General features: G+C 49.9%; 1 protein-coding gene across 1 annotated transcript in view; it reads right to left on the reverse strand.

Annotated features, from left to right (window-relative positions):
• Positions 1-4,965: 4,965 nt before the first annotated feature.
• The window catches only part of rassf7a (Ras association domain family member 7a), a 22,812-nt gene continuing 4,351 nt past the window's right edge, over positions 4,966-23,426 (reverse strand). The window contains 6 exon segments of the mRNA XM_084477531.1: positions 4,966-5,271; positions 7,855-7,965; positions 8,301-8,484; positions 12,079-12,645; positions 12,647-13,035; positions 14,739-14,976. Of these exon segments, the coding sequence (XP_084333657.1) occupies positions 5,240-5,271; positions 7,855-7,965; positions 8,301-8,484; positions 12,079-12,645; positions 12,647-13,035; positions 14,739-14,841 (1,386 nt within the window). The 5' untranslated portion in view covers positions 14,842-14,976 and the 3' untranslated portion in view covers positions 4,966-5,239.

A 23,426-nucleotide genomic window follows, 5' to 3' on the forward strand; every position in this document is an offset into this window, starting at 1 on the left:
GAGTAATCGATATTTCTTAAATTAGTAGAACGATCCTAGCCAAAAATATTAAAAATAAGTGTATAAGGTAGTCCACACAGTAACTAATCTAAAAAAGGACACGGCGTGCTAAGTAAATAATTGATAACACCCAGCTACAGTGTGGCCCAACCCGCATTACCGCCCAACATCGCACGGCCCATTCCCTGACTCTGCTGTCATGCTGCATCCTCGCTACGTGCACAGCCGCCCTCCGCTCATGGCAACGCTGTACACAGGCAGGAGCCGGGTCAAACCACTCTCCGGGCGTAGGGGTCGAAGGTCCGCTCGTAAACGGGGAATAAAAACACGCTCTTGGTTCGCCCCGTGAATGCGAAGTAGGAAAATCACGCCGTGCGTTACACTGGAACGTATGCGGTGTTGCATGTGTGGGATAAAAAGGGGGAAAAGGGGGAAATGTGAAATGCGAAATGGTTTGCTCCTAATGTAAGACGTGCAAAAACGAACGCACCGCACCCCAACTAGGACTCGGAAACACCACCGTGCACATTGCTGCGGTGAGCCCGCCTCTCCGACCCTTTTTCATTCGACAGTTGCCTTTCATGGGCGGAGAACACCACCCTAATTTGACAGAGTATTGGTCTGAGGTGATGCCAGTATCCGTCACAGTTCCCCAGGCAGGCCAGGATGCGGAGGCAGGGCAAATGGGCAGGGCAGGGGGGCTCCTCCAGTGCGAAGTGAGCTCAACTTCTGTGCGGTGGTGTGCATTATATTTTAACCTCCACCTAAACTTTAGCATTTCACTTTCATTGTCTTGGTTGGAGATAAATAAATGTGAGCCTTAAGGTTTGATTGAAGGCCGATCCCTGCGACCCTTTTTATTTCCCTCTGAAAGAGAACTTGGAAGCTGGTAAGTATTCTTAATTTCTAGTCGGTATTGCTGCAGGCTGTGGAGGTGGTGCATTTGTGTTTAGGTAAATAACGATTTGCATCTGTTGATTAAGTTCAAAACTTTTAAAGTACGGCCTGATATCCATTTTAGCTGAATGCATCTTCAGTTCTGAACGAATTTGAACAACCCCTATCGCCTTGGTCTTGTTACTTCACCAAAGCTTTTAATTTCAGAATGCGTCCATCTATATAACCTTTCATACTCTTTAATTAATTAATTAATTATAGGTGAGGAGAATTCCGAGCATAATAATGTGATGTGTCTGTTCTCCATTGCAGGTCGTGTGTTATTTGTTCAGTTCGGACCATAGGTTATGGTCCGTGTAGATATCTAAAAGCAGGTGAGCCACTGACTAACGCACATTGTGCCACTTGCCCATTCCACTGTGCGTGTGACAGCGGCTAACCTGTTTTTGGGGAAGCCACATTGGGCCGGTGACGTGGGAGAGATTCCTCAGCGCTGGACGAAGACCTGTCCTGCACCCAATCAATGACAATCCTTAATAGGCCAACTGTGCGTCGCTTGCTTATCTGGTATGTAGACCTATACGCACCGTGAACGCAGCTTTAGCATATGGACAACTGCTGTTATAAGGACGGTCTTATTTATAGCCAGTACCCCTATGTTGCCTTGGCCATCCCATAATGCCCTCTGCTGTCAACACGTCAGGTGCTTTATTCGTTTGGTAGCATTTTATCAGGAGCCTATTTTATTGTCATCATAACTTATTTCTATCTCAATGTTACAGTTTGTTTTTCAAATGATAACTAACATTTGTGTTTCGTTGTAGTTTCATTGTCTCTGGTGTAAACCCTTCTTATAAAAGTGACCTGTTGTCCATCCATCATAATTATTGGCATGCAAATACAAATGCAAATACTCCACCCTCATCAGCCATAGATATTAAGAATATTATCATCAAACACACACACACACACACACCCTAAATTCAATACAATCATTAATATGAATGTTGATGAGCGTCAATTACATGCTTAGTAGGCAACTAATTCATGTGGACTTTCAGAATTCCAGGAACTTGTTTTGATTGATATTCCTTTGCTTGGAGTCATAGCTGGTATGTTGTACATAACCTACCAGATGGCTGTCCTCCGAGAGGGATTTGATTGGATGTGATTGGGTGTTTAACACATTTAACACCCTTCCTGTTAGCTATGCCATCGAACCATTAATACTTAATCTATTTTTTGCTAAAAATTATAGTTTTGCTTACTGGTTCCATCAGTTGATTTCTCTTGTAAACTGGCATAGCGTCGCATGACTGGATACGGGGTCTCCTATTGGCAGGGCAGCCGTCATGTTAAGGCATGAGGAAAGTCAGACAGTAGGCCGAGAGGTTGTCCAGGCTGTCAGAGATTTGTGGCTTAACCAGCCGTCATGCAAGCCAAGCCACACACACAAATCTGGCTGTGATCTGCCTAGTCCAATTACACAACCAAATCTGCCTATTAAACCTGTAAGTCTGGTCTGTCTGCCTGCAAGACGCTACCAAATAAATACTATTGACTTTGTCTAAGCTATTTGTTATTGTTTGATGTATGTTTTGTTACGCCATGGGTCACAGAATGAAATGGCCATCAAGTTTGAGGAAGTCAGTTCAGAGTGTAAAGACAGGAGCCAAATGCCTGGTCTAAGATTATTTATACAACTGTGTGTGTGTGTGTGTGTGTGTGTGTGTGTGTGTGTGTGTGTGTGTGTGTGTGTGTGTGTGTGTGTGTGTGTGAGAGAGAGAGAGAGAGCGAGAGAGAGAGAGAGAGCTAGAGTGCGATAGCACACGTCTGTGTCAGCTGGTCGGTTTGTTTACCCAAACAGGCCGAGGGTGACAGGGAAATGTTGTGCAGAGGAAGTTCAGAGCTGCGTGATTGTGCTTAAAAACAGCCAGTGTTTACGTATCCTATTTCAGGAGACAAGATAGTCGCTGTTCCTTGAGAAAATAAAATCAGAAGAAAGTTATTATCATCTCGAGGAAAGGATAAATCTTCTGGGGCGTAATGTGCTGTGTGTAAGAATGCTTAATAGCCATCGGCCCTACGTTAAAGCTATGTCGTTTTGATAACTTAAAGGTGCTGTAGGTTAGAGTCAACAGCTAGGGGTAACTGTTGGAAATGTCAAAGCCATCCGTCAGCTTTAAGTGAGGGAAATGCTCTATGAGAATATTTGGTTTTAGCCTGCCACTGTTAGAGCCCATTTAGACCGCTCCCGGCTCATTTCCGACCAATCAGGGCATCGCTTCCGTGATTGGATCCGGGAATCCATCTTGCCTGTCAATCACAGACGTGTGAATGTAAAACATAAGGATTGGACATTTTTTGGGTTGTTTAGTTTCTAAATCATGCTCTCATCCGCTCTTTTCTGCTTTCTCTCTTAATGGATGTTGCCTCTTAACCACAGCACCTTAAAGCCAAAGTATTACTTTAAAGTTGAAGTGGCGAGGATTTAGTGGCATCTAGCGATGAGGTATCAGATTGCAACCATCTGAATACCCCCTCTCCCCTCCCTTTCCAACGATGTAGGAGAGGTGATGCCTGTGGGAGCCAGTATTGTCTAAGGTGCCGTTTGGTACATTGTTTTCGATATCATCAGAAGAAGCCAAGTGTCAAGTGATGAGGGTCCTTGATAGATTTATAAATTGTATTTAGTTATAGGTCATAGCCTACAAGAAAGATTTTGATTACGATTGTGGAGTGAAAAAGGAATTCCTTAATTGGCCTAGGCCTAATGTTATTGTTATGAAGAAATGTTCATAGGTGCGTGACTTAAGAAAGGATTTATTCTAGTAGTCCTACTATGTTGTAGCAGAACTTCTGCTATAACATAGTTGCAACTATGTTACAGAAGAACTTCTGATCCAGAAGTCCTACGATGATATAGCAGAACGTCTGTGATCCAGCAGTCCTACTATGTTATAGCAAAACTTCTGGGGGGAGATGCATCGACTAAATATTCCACTCACTAAAAGCTAACGGACAGCTATCCATTTTTATAACCGATCTTACTATAGCTCTGAAATCGTACCTACAGCACATTTGAGGAAAAGATAAGTGTAGAAGATAAGACAAGGCATGAAGGTAATCTCTAGGGCAACAAGATGTAGATAGAATGCATAATGACGCAGACACTGTGTGATAAAAGTACCTCCTGCATCTCAGAGGGACTTCCATCTGTGGAATGTGTCTGGTTCCCTGTGAGGTTCCTCTTGGTTCCTACCCCGAGGAACGCTTTGGCTGAGCCGTCGGCAAAGCAGATATAGAGAACTTCAAGAAGGGACTTTCCAGCGCAGAAACACAACGAGGAACGCAGGTCTTAAAGTCACGTACAACAAATCCTCGGACATAGGGGAAAAGTGGGGCTTTGCGAATATACCGTATAGGACTTCTGTGACAATGCATTCTCTCGGTCTGCTGGTTCTCCGCCCGTCCGGTGCGGTCAGCCAGTGGGCGGAGCCTAGAGGGTCAGTTGACATGGTGCACCTGTGCAGGTGTGGTGTGTATGTTTTACAAGGTGTTCCACATCAGCCATTTGGTTAGAAAATACCCAAGCATCAGATTGTTGATGCGTTTTAAGATTATTCATTTCAGTTTATTGATTGCCCTCACGCTGATTTAATGGGTGGGGACTTCCTGGCTACGTAGCAAAGTGCTGTGAACCAATCACCTCACATGGCTAAGCCAGGCCACTCCCTTCACTTGGGTTATCAGTGGACGATGAACTCAGGTACAAACTACACAAAACAGAAAAAAACAACTCTGTGTTTACAAGACTGAGTTCATTAGATGACTTTGGGATGTATATTGATGTTACATTTTCCTGACCAGATATTGTGTGTAGTTGATACATCCCTCGGTGAGATATGATTATTTCAATTATTTTGTTTTCATATCCTGAGAATGTGTTCATCTAGTGCCCCCGGCAGTCATGACCACGTAACGATAATCAATTAAAAAAAAAACATACAAACTTTATCAGGAACACAATGCAGGTTTTTTTTTATTATTATACTTAAATACACAGATAAAGTAATAATTGCTGTAGGTAAAAGTTGTCCTAAATTATTTTAACATTTCATACATGTATTTTTCAGTGTGCACTGTAGCAAATTACTGTATATATATTTGTATCATGTATATATATATATAATTGTATACATATATATATGTATATATATATAATATACAGTATGTATACGAGGGTAGTAAAGGTAACAAGGTCATCGTACAACAGTAAGACGGTAAGGGGGGTTAAATGAGTCGATGGAGCAGTGAACGTGAAGATCTGGGGGTCCATGTCTTATCTCCATGACTGCTCCCTGGATACCAGGACTGCAACACACACACAGATAAGTGGACATGATGAAGACGGTGGTGGTGGTGGTGGGGATCGCTTGTCAGGTTAGACACTTTGGGGTTTTGGTACTGACACAGCCTGGAGGAGCCTGGACCTCGCTGTGGGAGACCATGAGATGGTTGTCCCATGACACAGGCCCAGGATTGGAACCACACTGTGGGGGTCTATACCCAGTACAGTGTCTACAATGTGATGGTATGTGAATTGATCGTGTGTGTGTGTGTGTGTGAGTTAGAACATTATCAACAATTATGTTAACGGCTGAAATGATAATACAATGATCCCACAGAAAATAAACAACAAAGCCAACACACACACACACACACACACACACACACACACTGACAATCACACACACACACTTTGATCTGTCATAAGTATAGAGGATAAAATTATGAAATGGTGCAAGAATGGATAATAAACTCTACGAATGATAGTAAGTGCACACACTGACAATGTGCATGGCCACATCGGTTATCATTAGAATTCAACGATGAGTGATGTTTTGAATCTTAATTTAACAGCTGCTGACAGGTCAAAGATGTGGAGTGAGTTCACCAGTTTGATATTGAGGCCTAAGTCAAAGTCATTGAAATGCATGTTGTGATATCAGGATGCATGTCCATATAAGGATGTATGTCCGTATATATCAGACCAACAGTGCAGTTAAAAAAAAAAACATCCCTAACATCCCCTTGAATATAGCCATACCTCATATTGTCAGTGGTTTGTCAGTGTTCGTGTTCATGACATTTTACACATCTTTCACGTGGCATTTTTACTCAGATACGAGTTTGCGTTTCAATGGCAAGAATAGATACAGTATAATAATAATGGTCCAGTATAATATCAAACGATCATCATTATATCAAAGTATTGCCAAAAGCAACAGCCAGGAAAACAGAAAAGAACACAAAAAGGTGAAAGAAAAGCAGTCACCGCACCATGGCCCACTCAGAACACAGCCAGCGCAATCCCTTGAAAAGACGCAGGGCCACAGAGATAGAGCAGTGACTACCAGGGCCACAGTGATAGAGCAGTCACTACCAGGGCCACATACAGGAGCTTGGAGCGGGTTCTGATGGTTCAGAACCGGGAGCATGGGCAATAGCTCACGTAGGGTTCTGAAGAGGGCCACGGTGTCACAAAGGAACAGTGTCATTCAGTTTGCAACGCCCATTGGGAAAACTGGGCTCTTCTTGCTCTTTGGATTCGTAACAGAGACGTAGAATAATAATAAACTACAAACAATATCTATACTTCAAAAAGGTCAACTGAAACCTAATTGGTCCCGTTCCTATTTGCGTCACAGTATCAAAATGTCAGAATGTCTCTAACAGTCTCTCTCCAGCGCTAACTATTACTGAGTTACATTCTCTCTCCAGTGCTATTACTCTGTTACAGTCTCTCCAGTTCTATTACTGTGTTACATTCTCTCTCCAGTGCTATTTCTCTGTGTTAAGGTCTCTCTCCAGTGCTATTACTGTGTTACTGTCTCTCTCCAGTGCTATTACTGTATTACTGTCTCTCTCCAGTGCTATTACTGTGTTACATTCTCTCTCCAGTGCTATTTCTCTGTGTTAAGGTCTCTCTCCAGTGCTATTACTGTGTTACTGTCTCTCTCCAGTGCTATTACTCTGTGTTAAGGTCTCTCTCCAGTGCTATTACTGTGTTACTGTCTCTCTCCAGTGCTATTACTCTGTGTTAAGGTCTCTCTCCAGTGCTAACTATTACTCTGTGTTACAGTCTCTCTCCAGTGCCTCTCCAGTATAACGTGTTACATGGGGTTCATGCAGTTTAGAGCAGCCTGTACATTAGACTGTGGAAGGTATTTTAGCTCTGCATCCATGGGTGGAATGAGAGGGTCAAATGCATGAAGGGAATGCACAATTCATCTGTCTTTGTTTAGTATGGAACCACGTCGGCAGGGGCTGTCACTCCTTACTGATGTAGAAACACAAAGATTGCGCCAGGACCAGATGATGTGATGACATTTAGATTTACCCAATCGTCACCCACCTCAGATTTAAACAAGCCAATCATGAGCCGGTCGCTACCTACTTACCTACCAGTGTCTGTCCTGCTTAGAGGACAAGTGTGTGTGTGTGTGTGTGTGTGTGTGTGTCTGTGTCTGTGTGTACGTGTGTGTGTGCGTGTGTACGTGTGTGTGTGTGTGTGTACGTGTGTACGTGTGTACGTGTGTGTGTGTGTCTGTGTGGAGAGAGAGAAACCAAAGAAACAGGTCATCCGCCCCAAAGATTAGAGAAAAAAGGCAAAGTAAAAAAAAAAAAATAAAAAAAAAATAAACACAAACGAGGCCAATCCAATCGACACACAGGAAAGCGGGTCAGCAGTCGGGGAGGTTAGGGCCCAGGGGACCACCATGCAGTCACCTTCCCCCGGAACACACCACCACCACCAACCACCACCACCACCAGACCCAGAGTCTGCACACAGCGGGCACGCAGCAGCCACCACCACCCAGCCAAGCGGTGGGGTGGGGGGTGGGGGGGTGGGGGGGGCGGGGGGGGGGCGTGGGCGGTCTCACACATACACACCCTCGGGGTTGAGACTGGACACCAGAGGGTTCTGCAGGTTGCGGGGATGACCCAGGAACTGTTTGGCGGTGGGCCGCGGCGGGGACTCGGAGCTGGGGAGCAGACCGTGGCCTGATGGGGGGGGGGGGGGAGAGAGGAGAGAGAGAAAGGGAACGATTTAAAGATGGGTTTAGGTTCATGTCTATAGTCTGGTGCTAGAATAGCTCAAGTCTGGGTGGACGGCGGTGGACCAATCGTGTCGCTGGAGGCGTTGTAGTTGTTGAACACAAACTCAGCCAGCAGTAAATGATTAAGTAAACTGAAACCAAATGTCTGTAAAAGTTTCAAATCAACACGTGTTTGTGTGTGTGTGTGTGTGTGTGTGTCTGTGTGTCTGTGTGTGTGTGTGTGTGTGTGTCTGTCTGTGTGTGTGTCTGTGTCTGTGTGTGTGTGTGTGTGGTGTTCACCTCCGTTGCGGTACTCCTCTGTGAGTAGCTGGGCTAGCTCCAGCTGGTCCAGCCGGTCCAGCTGCTCCTGCAGCTCGGTGCGGGTGTAGGCGTGGGCGGTGGGGACTCCCGTCTGCTGGATGAACTGCTGCAGGTTACACTGCCGCAGCTCCTTGTTCAGCTCCTCCAGCTCCTCCTGCTTGGCCTGCATGGGGAGGAGGAGGAGGAGGAGGAGGAGGAGGAGGGGGAGGAGGAGGAGGAGGAAGGGGAGGGGGAGGAGGAGGAAGGGGAGGGGGAGGAGGAAGAGGAGGAGGTGGTGGAGGAGGAGGAGGGGGAGGAGGAGGAGTAAGGGTAAGTGGTAAGCAGAGGAGGAGTTGAAGGAGGGGGTGGGGGGGGGGGGGGGGGGTGAGAGTGAAAATGAAGGCGGAAGGTGGTGGAGGTCGATGGAGGAGGAGAAAGGAGGAGGAGGAGGTGGGAGTGGAGAAGGAAGCGGAGATGGTGGAGGAGGAGAAAGGAGGAGGAGGAGGTGGGAGTGGAGAAGGAAGCGGAGATGGTGGAGGAGGAGGAGGAGAAAGGAGGAGGACAAGAGCAGAAGTTAGTTGTTGCTTACTTACTCGAACGAAATTCAGTCAAAATAAAAACTACAAAATGCTCCGTGGTTGTTCATTGTATTTACTTTTATAAGAAAATGTATTATAGGGACATTAATACATTGCATAAACATAATGATTTTCATCACTTGAAAATGAAATAAAATATTATATGAATAAAACATACATAAAAGCATACAAATCAATCATAAAGAGGGACAGAGAGGCAAGATTTGACATAAAATCCCATTTTTAAATGTATTACATATTTGTTGTACACTCGGTATTCACCACAAGGGGGCGGAAGAGCCCGCAATACTCGGCGGGAAGGCTCCATTACGATATTGATGTTTATAGCTAAGATGAAGACGCAATCCAAACTCAATTCAATAACGGGATTTTACGACATTTTAACCATAGGCTACATGGGACCAATCCATCTCATGGATCACCATGTCAGACAACGTGTCTGACAGCACAGATACTGCCGGTCTGTCTGCAGTCTGTCACGGTTGCCGTGTTGCCTTATAATGACAGGAACCTGGTGTTCGTCTCCGGCGTCAAGACGAGCCTCAACACGTCAGCCCAGCCGACAGACACCGTGCCAGGCAGACACCGTGACACCCACCCACCCACCCCGGCCTGGCCTAGCAGGACGCACTAAACAATCGACCAGGTTGTGGCGGCTGTGCGCTGTATCTGCGTACGCGCACAGCCGCACAACCGGGTTGTTTGTTTCGTGCGTCGACGTGAGATGAGGAACAACGCGACCATGACACGGTGGCGTGATAGCTGCCCCGGCGCCAGCTCCATGGGTGGTTCCGTGGTTACTGCGCGTCTGTCGTCACCGTTTTTATGTGATAATATCCCGGGGGTTCTCTGCAGCTCCGATGATGCACAACAGTTGCGCAGACACAATCACGCCATGCATGATGCATGAGGCTGATATCGCTGCCTGGATGCTGTCCAGACCGACATGTAACCGCTCTCAAGTCTTATCAGGTGACTTAAAGTCTGACACACAAAACACAAAGCAGAGCTTTTTTTAACTACTTGTTTTTCTTCATGGATTTTGCCGACAGAAACAAATAAAACTTCAATTGAATCACACCTGGACGGAAGCGGAGCGCACAGACAGCCCGACAGCCTCCGGAACCGTTTCTCATTAAGAGTGTGTGCGGTGGTTTCATAACCAAGTTAATGCTGACAAGTCCCATAAAACCATTTCTGGAACAGCCAAGGAAATCTGGCTCTCGCAATTTCTCAGCGTGTATTTGATTGAATAGAATACAAAAGGGAGAAACGTTATTTATGATTGCCAAAATAGAGTTTTACTCCTCCACTTGGAACTGGGCAGGCCTGTGAATAAATGAAGGAACACGCACGCACGCACACACACACACACACACACACACACACACACACACACACACACGCGCACAAACATACACACACACCTGGATTTTCTGATAGCCCAACTCCATTCATAACCAAGACCATTACATCTACCCTGTTTCACGTCTACTGATGATATAACACTTTTAAACAGACCGAAGTGTGCACTTCATGACGTGATTAATCCCCGAAGTACCACGGTAGCGACCCACCACCACAAACTCAGTACAAACATCCGAAACTAGGCCAGGTTTCCTGCTGATACAAAGCCTGGAGCAAACGCAGCCGGGTACTGCACCACACGGGGGCGCCCGTGAGCGTAATGAAAGCCCACCTAAGCCACTCTGCTCCCGGGGTGACGCTGAGCCAGTTCGGGCCCAGCTAAGCTCCCCCTCAGCGCCGACATGATAAGAAACAACGTTGACTTCGGCACGTAAGCTCTGCTTTCTTCCCCCCGACCGAATTATATTCACAGCGGCCTATAAAATAAACTCAAGATAGACCGCTGACCGATATAAAATTCACCGTGAATGGTGGGGGAGAGAGAGGGCCTTGGGACTGAACGGAGGTGGGCCCCGGGGTTTGGAGTCCCCTGCTGGGCTGTGGGATCTGGGCATGGAGCCTAAGCCCGTGGGGGGGTGTACCACAGTGTCCCGCTTGGTGAGTGGATTTGAAAAAGGAAGCTGGAGTTTCACTTTAAACTGGGTTATGTCTTTATTCAGACGACGCAACAACACACCAGATTACCGCACAACCGGCACAACCATCGACAGACGCACAATGACAACGCACATATCGACTGCCTCTTTGGTAAATCAGTAGAGTGCTATATTTAGATTTTTGTAAAAATATGATGAAACGGGGTTGAACGTCACTATAACACTATGAGTCACCTCTTCAGCATACCTGCTGAACCAGATCAGTGTCACAACGTCATCTGGCACAACATAAACACAGCAGGCAGGCAACGCCTCCGTCTCTGTAATTACGGGTCATTAGTTCTAAATATTCCTCATTGTCGCTTGCATTAGGAGCTCGTTTCAGGACCGACGTACCTTGTAAGGAAGACGCATGTCTGTCTCACAAAGCCCAGCCCTCTGCAAGCTTATCTCAATGGGATCCTTCAAATAGTTCAAATCCCGTGTCGGGGGTTTAAGTGAACTTTGTTATAAAGTGACCTTAGATATGACCTTTATAGTTATAAAGCAATGCAACGTATGATATTGAACCAAAATATGCAGATAATTAAAACATGTTCCAAGGCATATTCTATGATCGTTATTCATACGTGAAGGGTGTTTATCTCTACGCGCCGAGTGGGAGTTGATGGGGTGCGGTTGCAATGTCAATAGCAGAGACTTGACTTAACACTACTCCTCTTCGCTCACTGAGGGTTTTCCCCCGTGAACGTACTGTCCTTCCTCCACCCGATGGAGGAACCGGTAACGCAATCTCCGACGACGGCACTACCGAAACGCACTGTCCCATCTCCCCACTTTAACCGAGCCGCGTTCGTTGGTCAACGGACCCAGAAGCGAGAGGATGCAGGACGACGGAGGAGGAGGAGACGGAGAACAACGACACAGAGAAACGTAGGTTTTTCTTGCAGAGAATTTGACAAAGCGGCAATATACGAAACGAGAATCGGAAAACACGCGTCCTCTCTGTCTCTCTCTCCCCTACCACTCTCTCCCCCCCCCCCCCCCCCCCCCCCACTATGCATCCACGTCCGGGGCGTCGAGAAGCCCCTGACGTTAACCCTGGTGACCTCCCTCCCTGCCCGCCCCCCCTCCCTCCCTCACCGCTTCCCTTACCTGAAGCAGCGACTCCGCCTTCCCCAACACCGCCTGGCCCTCCGTCACCTGCTGCTCCAGCTCCGCCCCGCGACTCTGCTGGCTCTGCAGCTCCGCCCGCACCCCCGCTATCGACTCCTCGGGCCGCTTCCCGTCGGCCCAGGCCTGGCCCTCCCGCCGCTCCCGCTCCGTCTCCCGCTCCAGCTGCGCCGAGCGCGCCGCGATGCCGTGCAGCCGGCGGCCGTAGTCGTCCATCTTGGCGTGGAGCTCGCCCAGGCGCGCCCGCATGCCCTTCTCCCGCTCCAGCTCCGCGCGCAGCTCGTCCTGCCAGAAGTCCTCGTGGGCCAGCTCCGCCTGGTTCCGGCGCACCGCCTGCTCCAGGGACTCCAGCTCCTCCCGGGCGCGGGCGTCCGGCGCGGGCGGGCAGGGCGAGGGCGAGGGGCAGGGCGAGCGCCGGGGGGACTCCTCCCAGGGCCGGGCCTCCCGCTCCAGGGCCTCCAGCTGGGCCTCCGTCGCCCGCAGCCGCTCCTGCTGCTTCAGCACCTGCCGGAACACCTCGTCCTTGGAGACCCCCCCCCGCGGCGGGGGGCGAGGGCGACGGGGACGGGGAGAGGGGCCCGGGGGAAGGGGCCGGCGAGGCCCTCTGCTCCGGGGAGTCCCGCGGGGACCGCCGGGCCTGGGGGGCCTTGGTCTTCGGGGAGGTGGAGGGGCCCAGGTTGAAGGTGAGGGACTTCTTGGGCTGGTTGTGCTTGAGGCGCTCGGGCTCCGCGTGGTGGGGCAGGGGGAAGGGCGACGGCGAGAGAGGGTCCTGCCTGGAGGCGGGGCTGTCGCTGCTGGGGCCGGTGCGGCGCAGGAAGAACTGGACCTCGTTGCCGTGCTGGCCCAGCTTGGACAGGGACTCCAGGGGCCGGTCCGTGGCCAGCAGCTGCCTCTCGGTGTCCCGGAGACGCTGGATCAGGACGTAGCGGCCCGTCTGACCTGGTGGGACGAGACACGAGCGCGTTAAGTTACACCGCTTGTTTTTAGACGCCGCCCTCTACAGGTTAGACAGGCGCTATTGCAGGCGTCACACCTCTGATTGGCTGATTGGGTGGACCGGTCAGTTGAAGGGTCTCTGAATGAAAAAAACTGAAACTGAAAGCATTGTTTAAAGGCGGGGGTCAAGGGATCTTGGTGTCAACGCAATCCATTAGTCAAACCTTTGATTTTCGTGTGACCACTTGCTTTCAGATCTGTGTTGAAACTTTACGTCTCTAAGGGATGCAAAAAAAGCCCAACCACTGAGACCAAGGGGATGCAAAAACTGAATAAACTTCAGTCTACGCGTCCGTCAGACGTTGAGACGACCCAACACAGATAAGAGGAACTCATTCCTCCAATCCCCCGAGAATTGAGAAAGCCGAGAGTCTGACAATTGTTGTTTAAAACGTCTACAACACACATATATATCTATTGTTTCTTCAAATGAGCCGATGTTTCCGCGAGCGCTCTGAAACGAGGACAAGCGCTCCCTAATGACTTGGCAGGCGGCTCATGGAAGAGGGGGAGGAGGAGGAGGAGGAGGAGGAGGAGGAGGAGTGCTAAATCTGGAGCCGTGGCGTTCAGGGCCAGCCAACACCGGGACCGACGCCCCCGAAGAGACAGCGATGAAGACACGGCGCCATTCCAGCCTGACCCCCTTCACCCCTCCGTAGAAGAACATCTAGCACCCCCCCGGAGAAAAAAACAAAAAAAACAGAGCCTTTGATTTATTTAGGTCACCCAAAGAATGAAACGATGCACGCGGAAACAAAAGAGTGTTGTTCCGCGTGTTTGTCCTCCCGGTGAACCGCCGTTGGTAGTCGGAGGCCGTCCCCGCTGAGCTGCACCTCCAAGACAAGCTGGTTTGGTCTCGAACCCAACGGGGACGCGTTTTTTGGTACGACACCGATTTCAGTTTAACCGGATTAAAAATGAAACGAACAGGCCAGGAGAGAGATCTGAGTTTTGTTAACAGCGGGTGTCAAAACAAAACAAAAGCATGTGAGGAACTCATCCACCCACGGTCGTAAAAAACAAACACTTAGAAGGTAGCCCCACGTCGCATTCGTTTAAACGTAGCTCCGTCACACACCGAGGGAGACCCGGATCTGACAGGTGATGACAAACGGGTGCCACTGCAGACTCTCTCTTCATGCCACCCTGAACTGGGAGGATCCAACCCGTCGGCATGAGTCTGGACTGCTGCCCCCGGGTCGTGGTCTTAGGAGGTCTGCTGGGAGGACAATGTGACGCACGTTCCCCTTCGTCGTTGTCATCTTAAACTGCAAATGGCACTAATCTATGGGGCGTGTGGCTCAGGAGGTAGAGCGGGTTGACGGGTAACCGGAAGGTTGCTAGTTCGATCCCCCCCGGCTCCCCCTAGCTGAGTGTCGAGGTGTCCCTGAGCGAGGATGGTGTGTGAATGTGTGCATGAATGCTTGTAAGTCGCTTTGGATAAACGCGTCAGCAAAATGCCCAAAATCTAAAAATGTAAACGTCACCGTCATCTTAAACCGAAAATAGCACATATCTGCTTTGTGTATTGTCATACTTTCATGTGTAATCTCCTCTCCTCGGAACTGGTATCATGTATTGCTGTGACCCCCCCTGGATTCAAACCGTAAGCGACCGTGAAGCAGAGAGTGTACGGGGGTACTGACCGATGGCCTGGGCTAAAGCGATGACCACATCCTGGCAGGAGGTCTCCTCCGACAGCCCGCAGACCACCCGGACCACCCCGTCCACCCAGACCTTCAGCTCCATCGGGCTACCGGGGGGGGGGGGGGGGGGGTGAGTGGGGGGAGGGAGGGGGGGGTGGGCTCAGTCAGGGGTGAAGGGTCACCGGGTCAGGGGTCAGGGGTCAGATGGGCTCCGGTGGGTTCTGGGTTGGGCTCCACTCTGAGGAGAGAAGAAGGACAACACGGGGGTTAGAATTAGAAGTGCTCCACGCGTTAAGAAGAAGAGGGGCCGCTTCGGGAGCAATGGCTCAACAATTGTTTTCCAGAGCAAACAGCGAGCGGCTACAGAACCACACAGACCCGAGGCCGCACGGGGCACGGGGCACACAACAAAGCCGTGACGCACGAGACGAACACTAACTAACCGACGCCTGGAAAACCGCGTGTGTGTGTGTGTGTGTGTGTGGGACACGGAGTAACCCTACCCCTCCCGCGTGTGTGTGTGTGTGTCGTGTGCGTGCGTGCGTGCGTGTGTGTGTGTGTGTGTGGGACGGCGACTGGTTGCTAAGGTAAACAGCCCCTCAGGCCGTCCAAGCGTCACATGCTGCTACTGTGTGAAGTCATCCTCCGTCGAGCATCCAGGCTAACGGTTCCTAGACCCAGCAACGCGCCGGGTCAGGGGGGGGGGCTCCCCGTGTCCGGGAGGGGGGGGGGGGGGGGGGGGGGGATTGTGTGACGGGCCGCCAGCCCATTGGCCCCAATAAAGGCCTGTTTTCTTAGCTTGTGCGCGGGTCTCCTGTGGGGATCTCCAAGCGTAAACGCCAATCTGTAACCCAATTAAACGCACCGCCGCCCTCCCTCAAAGCACCTATGAAAGCTCGCTGCCGGGGGGGGGTAGCACCGCCGGGGGTGTGTGTGTGTGTGCGTGTGTCCCGGCCTGGGTGTTGTGGTGTGTGTGTGTAGTGTGTGTAGTGCGAGTGCGCGTGCAAGTGTGTGTGCGTGTTGGATGTGGTGTATAGTGCGTGTGCGAGTGCGAGGGTGTGTGTCTTTGATGTGGTGTGTAGTGTTTGTGCTGGGTGTTTGATGTGGTGTGGTGTGTGTGTGTGTGTGTGTGTGTGTGTGTGTGTGTGTGTGTGTGTGTGTGTGTGTGTGTGTGTGTGTGTGTGTGTGTGTGTGTGTGTGTGTGTGTGTGTGTGTGTGTGCGCGATTGCGTTTGCGTTCAAAAATAACAATAATAGCGCGTGTGTCTGTGCTGCAAGCAGTCAATTGTAGTGTAAGTGTAATTGTAGTTTCCGTGTGTGTGCTTGAGAAACACTGTTGGTTGGTTTTGATTCATCTGATCAAGTATTGATTCCCGTTAGCAAAACCACAACCGGGTCTCAAGACTCACTTGTTCAGTGTTAAATCTAGACTCTGCATAGCCACCCCGTGCCGTCCCTCCTACACACGCATTGTATGTTGTACTTCCTGGCACCTAGTTGTGAACATCCTTACTGTATAGTCTGCAATATACATTTTCTCCTTCTTCTGTACTTGTATGCTTATTAAATGTACTTCTGTAATGTTGCTTTGGATGAAAGCGTCTATGCTAAATACCCTAAATGTAAATGTTTCATCAGTCAACACTGAACCCCGGAGAGAGTGCACCGTTGGGTGCACGGAGCAGGTGAAGAACACCTTAACAGATAGACCACTTCTTAAGCAAACCTCACCCTCCTTCATACGCTCACCGTAACACAGCAAGTTTACGTTCCTATTCCCGTTTGGATGTGAGAGCATCTGCTCGGTGACTAACGACGATGGGTACGAGTGGACTGTGTGTTCCGCGTCTCTGCCCTGCTACCCTAAGAGAGGGTTCTCTACTACCTCTCTCTCTCTCGCCCTCATTTAGCCCTGAAACAGTCCCGGGCCGCCCGGGGAGAGGAGGAGAGACACAGCGGGAGAGAGCTGCTCAGCATGTACACGTAGTACGTGTACATGGAGGGCAGGGCTAAGGAGGGCAGGACAGAACCGGTCACGGGATCAATGGATCCAGAGGACCCAGAGAGACAGACAGATAGAGTAAGAAGAGAGAGAGAGAGACACAGAGAGACAGAGAAAGAAGAGAGACAGAGGGAGAAGAGACAGAGAGAGAGAGAAGATACACATTTGAAAGACGGAGAGAGAAGAGAGAGAGACACAGAGACACAGAGAGAGACACATAGAGAGACAGTGAGACTGAGAGAGAGTGAAAGAGACAAAGAGACACACACAGGGAGACAGAGTGAGAGACAGTGAGACAGAGAGAGATTGTGAGACAGAGAGACCACCACATTTCCTTTCTTGGGATCCAGCAGTGCATCAAGAGCTAGTTTCTAAGAACGTCTCTGTCAGAGGAAGGGGGCGGGCTCATTTTGACATGAGGAGACCTGGGATTGGTATTTCAACACAATGCATTAGTCAAACCTTTGATTTTGGTGTGACCACTTCCATTCAGATCTGTGTTGAAACTTGCAAATTGTTATGTGTCTTAACAAGGTGTACAGTCACACGTGGGCGCGCGCGCGCACACGCACACACACACACACACACACACACCTTTTTCCTCCAAGTAGGTGACAAAGATGCAAACCAGTTAAAACATAAATAAACACAGCAGCCATTTCACTCTATTTCCCGCCAGGCCGCGGGGGTTTGAACGCTACCTCACAGCACAACGGGCCAGGAGAGCTAACCCCAATGGAAACCGGAAAACAACACCTGGTCTTCCCCACTCAACTCCTGTCTGTAACTGAACACTTGTGCCGTTCTCTGTTTACTAAAAGCACCTGGGCAAACAAAAGAAGCCCAATAACCAGCTACCATCCCCGTAGCCCCCCGTCCACCATTACGTCTGCGTTATGTGGCGCGCCGACTCTGACATTCCTGGTTCTTGTATATGCGTTCTCTCCATGTCAAACGCGTTGAATCATCGGGACTTGAGGAGTTTGCAGAGTGGCGATTTAACCCGCTCTGGTGGTCTAGAATGCCCCATTGTCATAGAACTATAGAAATGTAGAAGTTGTTGTGCAGTGAAGAAAGCCCTCGGGTTCAGATGTTTACTGTAAACGTCTGCAGCACCACTGATCATTTAAACTAGGTGGTGGTGCAGAACAATGACTTTTCTTTGCAGCTACTCCCGTTTTCACTGCATGTTTGTTTTCCCCCGGCCTCATTTGTAAGTGCTTTTGGATAAGGGCGCACGACAGCCCGTAATAGTGTGGAGATGTTGTAACTTTCTGGGTTTCAGGATAATTTGAGGAAAGTCAATACGACACTCCTGTATCAACAAAACCAGGTGTCTACACGCGCATTACAAACACACAGAATGAACCCAATCATCATGTTCAAATACTCCCGAGTCTCCCCGCGTCACGATACCTCAATCACAACCCCGAGCCTGCTTCTCGCGTGTATATAGCAGAAACAGAACACAAACAGCCATTCAATGTAAGCTTCCACAAGTGGTGGTACTAACATGCTGTACTGACGCAGGACAGCCTGCATGTGCCGTGTTGAATACACGAGGCAATCCAGCCAGGTACTGTAATAAAGCACGTTTGTAGGATTTTTTATTTTATTATTTCCTTATATTGTATGACTATGTTTCAATGTGAAGCACTTTGAGTCTGCCTCCTGTATGAAAAGTGCTATATAAATAAAGTTGCCTTGCCTCGGAGGTACGACAACGTGCCACTCTATAAAAAGTCACAAATATCAAACAGAAGTTAAACTTTGACTTTCTAAAGTTAAACTTTACCTTGTGGGCCTAGGTGATATCCCCAGCACAGTTTTTCCAGCAGATTTTTTTCTTTATAAACATAATCTAGAGCAAAAAAAAAACAACCCATTTCCAGTTAACTTGGCTGTGGTTAAGCACGTCCCCAGAAGCAATGTGAAAAAAATCCCGAGCATCCCGGAGCAACTGTGTACCTGCTGACGGCCTGTGAGGCAGCGCTGGCTGTTGTCATATCTGGGCTACATGACAATCAGCAGTCGGCACCCGTCGCTGTCACACGGCCCTCAAAGCGCGCCACAAAACATGCAAATCACCTCCATTCCGATAAACATCATCGCCGCTTTCCCATGATGCTCCAGTGCTGGTTCAGCCCGGTCGGGTGAAACGCGATATAGCGGCGGCGGCGGCGTCAACAGGAAACTGACACACACACACACACACGCACGCACGCACGGCGCGGTTCTCCGGTTGCAGTCGACGTCGCTCACCGAGGCAGCTCAGCAACGGTGAGGACCCCGTCTGCCCTGGAGCCCCACACGTCCCCGTTCGGTTCAGATTCCCCGTCGCCGCCGCCGCCGCCAACCGGACGCCACCACAAACAAACAAACAAACAAACAAACAAACGCTAGGCGAGAGGGCGCGCGGGCCGCTGAACTGTAGCCATGGGAACGTCCGACGTTGGGAGTTGTTGTGCAAGAGACCCACAAGAGTAGTCCGCCCCGGTGTGTTTGTAGAAGCTTAGGACTGTCAGTCAGCCTTTTCCCCCTCACTTCAAGACTGAGCAGCTCTCGGGGAAGACAGAGGAGAGTAGTGTGTGCGTCTTGGGGCAGAGACAGCCTCATAGAAGAGACACACACACACACACACACACACACACGTCGGCCAATCCCAGCACGCACTCACAGACCCAGCCCGTCCTGATCCGAGGAGACTCGTAACTTGGCCCCAAGACCAGGCCCTGCCACGCCCACCCCGGGCCACACCCTGTAACCTCAGGCCACTGAAAAAATGTTGTTGGAATAAAGTCAGGACATACCCACCCTCCCTCCCTCCCTCCCTCCCACGCAACACACACACACAGGCCAACACACACACACGCACGCACGCACGCACACACGCACGCACGCACACGCGCACACACGCACACACGCACGCGCGCGCGCGCGCCGGGGAAGGACGGAGGAATGAAAGAAAGGTTAGAGGATGGGATGTAAAAGACTGTAATTATCGGCCTGTGCCCTTCCCTTCTCTGTCCTATCATCATCACTCACACAAACAGACAGCCAAACAGACAGCTAGCTCAACAGCCAGCCAGCCAAACAGCCAGCCAGCTAAACTGGCTGTAATCTATGGACGTCTATATGGAGATGGCTCAGATCTGGGAAACAGTTTGACCGACTCACTCCTGTCCCGATCACTATCAAAAATAAACCTTCTACGGTCAATGTTAGTTTACGTTTATTTTTAAAATCTAAATTCAGACTACTTAATGTGAAATACAGACCAATTTATTTGACTTTAGGAAGATTTTGTTTTACATTTTTATTTTCTACTACTTTCCAGGTCATATCCGGATTCCACATGTGGCATCTGAATCTCCCATCTGGGATGGATAAAGTAGTATCCTATCCAGCTACTGAGCCAGCTCAGCAGCCAGCTCAGCAGACAGGAAGCTACTCAGCCAGCTCTGCCTCTCATCACGTCTGTCTGTCTGTCTGTCTGCAGAACCTCTTAACCCCGGCCTGCCTGTCAGCCTCCACTGGTTAGCTGCTGAATTGGTATGTCAATACTACTACTACTATCAACAATCCATTGAGATGTCCACACTGACTTATTCTCACTCTCACACACACACACACACACACACACACACACACACACACACACACACACACACACACACACACACACACACACACACACACACACACACACACACACACACACACACACACACACACACACACACAGTGGTGTTATTGGCCGCGTTACTGGTTATCTCTTGCTAAAGGATCACTTTGGGTAATGGTTCTCTGTGCTTGAAGTCACACTACAGTGATTTCCCCTTTGGGTGTATGGCTGATTATTTGTGAGGTGCTAAAACATCCACCTGACCGGAGACATGTTTTAGTGTTTACAGTAAAGCTCTGATACACTGAGATACCACCTCACTATCTGTGTATGACCACAAGTCCGCGAAACAATGACAGAAATAAAATGCATGTGAATCACACACACACACACACACACACACACACACACAGGCACCATCACACAATCACAAACAAAAAAACTGATTGTCCTTGACGCACCACACACACACACACACCGACTCAAGAGAAGCCTTATCAGTAACACCAGGCCCTGGGTGGCTCAACATCAACAGCCCACCACCAGTCAGACCCCAGGCCCCAGGGCAGGGTGGTGGTGGTGGTGGTGGGAGAGGGGGAGGTGGTAGTGTGAGTGGTGGTAGTGATGGTGGTGGTGGTGGTGGTGGTGTGGGTCGGCTTGGTGACGGTGGTGATGGTGGTGGAGTTGGGGGTGGTGGGTGGTGGTGGAGGGGGTGGTGGGTGGTGGAGTCACAGAGGCTGATGTGGTCATTACGGTTGTGTGCCAAACACTCTACCCACACTGGCTCTCTTTGTGTTGCCTGGCCCTGCCACTGCCCTGGCACTGTGGCAGCGATCACAAGTGATGAGAGCGACGGCCCCATAAAGACACGTTTTGTCTCAACCAAACCTTCTGATTCGGCTCGGCCCCGCTCCTCCTCTACGTTCACATCTTCAGCTGTTCCCTGGGAATATCGTTTCTGTGGAAACGGTTTGTGTCCCAAAACACAACAACACAACAACACAACGAAACCCAACAGATTATTTATAACGCACTAAGACAGTACTTTATTTTTTTATCTTTCTGATTGGATATCGGCTGTTGTGAAGGGCTTCAGACGAGCACCACAGGGATATTGTTTCCATCTTCTTTATTTTTTAATGGATGTTGTCATCGTCGACACAGTGAATAGGACGACAGTAGCTCAGGGGCATTGGCTTAAAAGTCATTGCATTGTGAGTGGCTAATAGATAAAGGTGTGTTATTGCAGCATATAAGTAAGAAGGATCAAACACGTTGACCCATAGCACCGGCACGGCCCTGCCTGAAAAAGAGAACAAAGTCTTTCCTTTTGACAGGTGTCAATACAATAGACATCTTCCCTGTTGACGTGGCAGGCAGACATTTTTGTTGATCTTCTCCGTGTTCTTTTAAACAATACGCTCTGTGTGAGTGTTTACATACGTGTGCTGGTATGTGCGTGTGTGTGTGCGTGCATGCGTGCGTGCGTGCGTCTGTACGTACTCCGACACTGCAAGCCTGCAGGCTCCAGTCTCCAAACAGCACCCACCGGCCCCCACCAGCCGACAGAACAAACTAGGCTGCGAGATCGAGAAAAACACCCTGCCTTGCCTATTTAAGGGTTCAGTTCGGTCTACTTGTATAATTAAGGCCGTGCCTCCATAGCAATGATACAGACGTCTCGCGCTAAGCCAATCATTAGAGAGGCGCTCGGACGGAAACCATTTAAAGTCGGGGGCCTTCGCTAAATGATCTGCAGAGGGCCTGGACGCCAGCCGCCGCGGCCCGCCGTCAGTGGGTCCACTGGCCCAGTTACACCAGGAGGAGCCCTGGTGCGGACGCGCCGGCGGGCTAATTAAAACAAACGGCGGCGGCGGCGGCGGCGGCGTGGCCTGCCAGCTAACGGAGCTCTCTCACCGAAAGCCTCGGCAGCACACCTGATGAATAATGCATGGCATCGCAAACACATTTGGCAAATATCTCTCTGAACAAACTCCAAGCACCATGTGACCAAACAGCGTTCTGAAAATATCCCCCCCCCCCCCCCCGCCCGACCGCATGTCCCTCCTCTATTGAGATGCTAATGCCCTAGCGCGCGCGGGGGGGGGATCACAAACCACAGCTAATAAGCTGTGGCCTCGCGCGCTTGTGTAGCGCATAACTCTGTCGAGCAAATACCGCCTTCAGCGGACGGCCATTAGAGCCATTATCTTTTCCACTTTGAGATGAACATGAGAGAGAGAGAGAGAGAGAGAGAGAGAGAGAGCCTCACACATCTATTCACTCGCTGGGGACCCCCGGTTCCCGAATGAAGGCCGGGCATGAGCTGGTGGCACAGGGGAGGGTAGCGATGGTTGAAGTGTCAGCCTGAACTGGAAGGAGGGGAATAATACCAGAAGAGGAAGGGGAGCCGTAAGAACTAGTGTGAAGGGGAAGGCCGGCGTCACGCCCTTCGTGTCTCCAGGACACTTAACGTTTCAGGTCTGGCCCACTCTGCTCAGCTGCAAAATGTGATCTACGAGGAGCTTTCAAAGATGGCACAGTACACCACTTCCGCTGTTCCGCAAGCTTCAAGCAAAAAATACTTTTGAGTAAGTATAGCTGAAGTATCTGATGAAACTCTGATGTAAGGCAATGACCTAGCTCATGTTTTGGCTGTGTAGCAATGGTTAGCCTTGCCTCGACCAAGAAAGGCTGGAAAGGCAGGAGTGTGTTTAACAAATGTTGAGTATTTCATCTGTGTGAGAGAGAGAGAGAAAGCAAGAGTTAAAGAGAGAGAGAGAGACTCACAGAGAGAGAGACACACACACAGAGACACACAGAGAGAGAAAGAGAGAGACAGACAGAGAGAGAGACACAGAGACAGAGGGAGAGACAGACACAGAGACAGAGGGAGAGAGACACACAGAGACAGAGGGAGAGACAGAGAGAGAGAGACACAGAGACAGAGGGAGAGACAGAGAGAGAGACACAGAGACAGGGAGGGAGACAGAGGGGCGATAGCTGTAGCCGGGCCGGGCCCCAAAGATTACACAGCTCTGACCACACAACCCTATCATCAC

Source organism: Micromesistius poutassou (assembly GCF_964030765.1).
Source record: "Micromesistius poutassou genome assembly, chromosome: 13".
NCBI classification, from domain to species: Eukaryota; Metazoa; Chordata; class Actinopteri; order Gadiformes; family Gadidae; genus Micromesistius; species Micromesistius poutassou.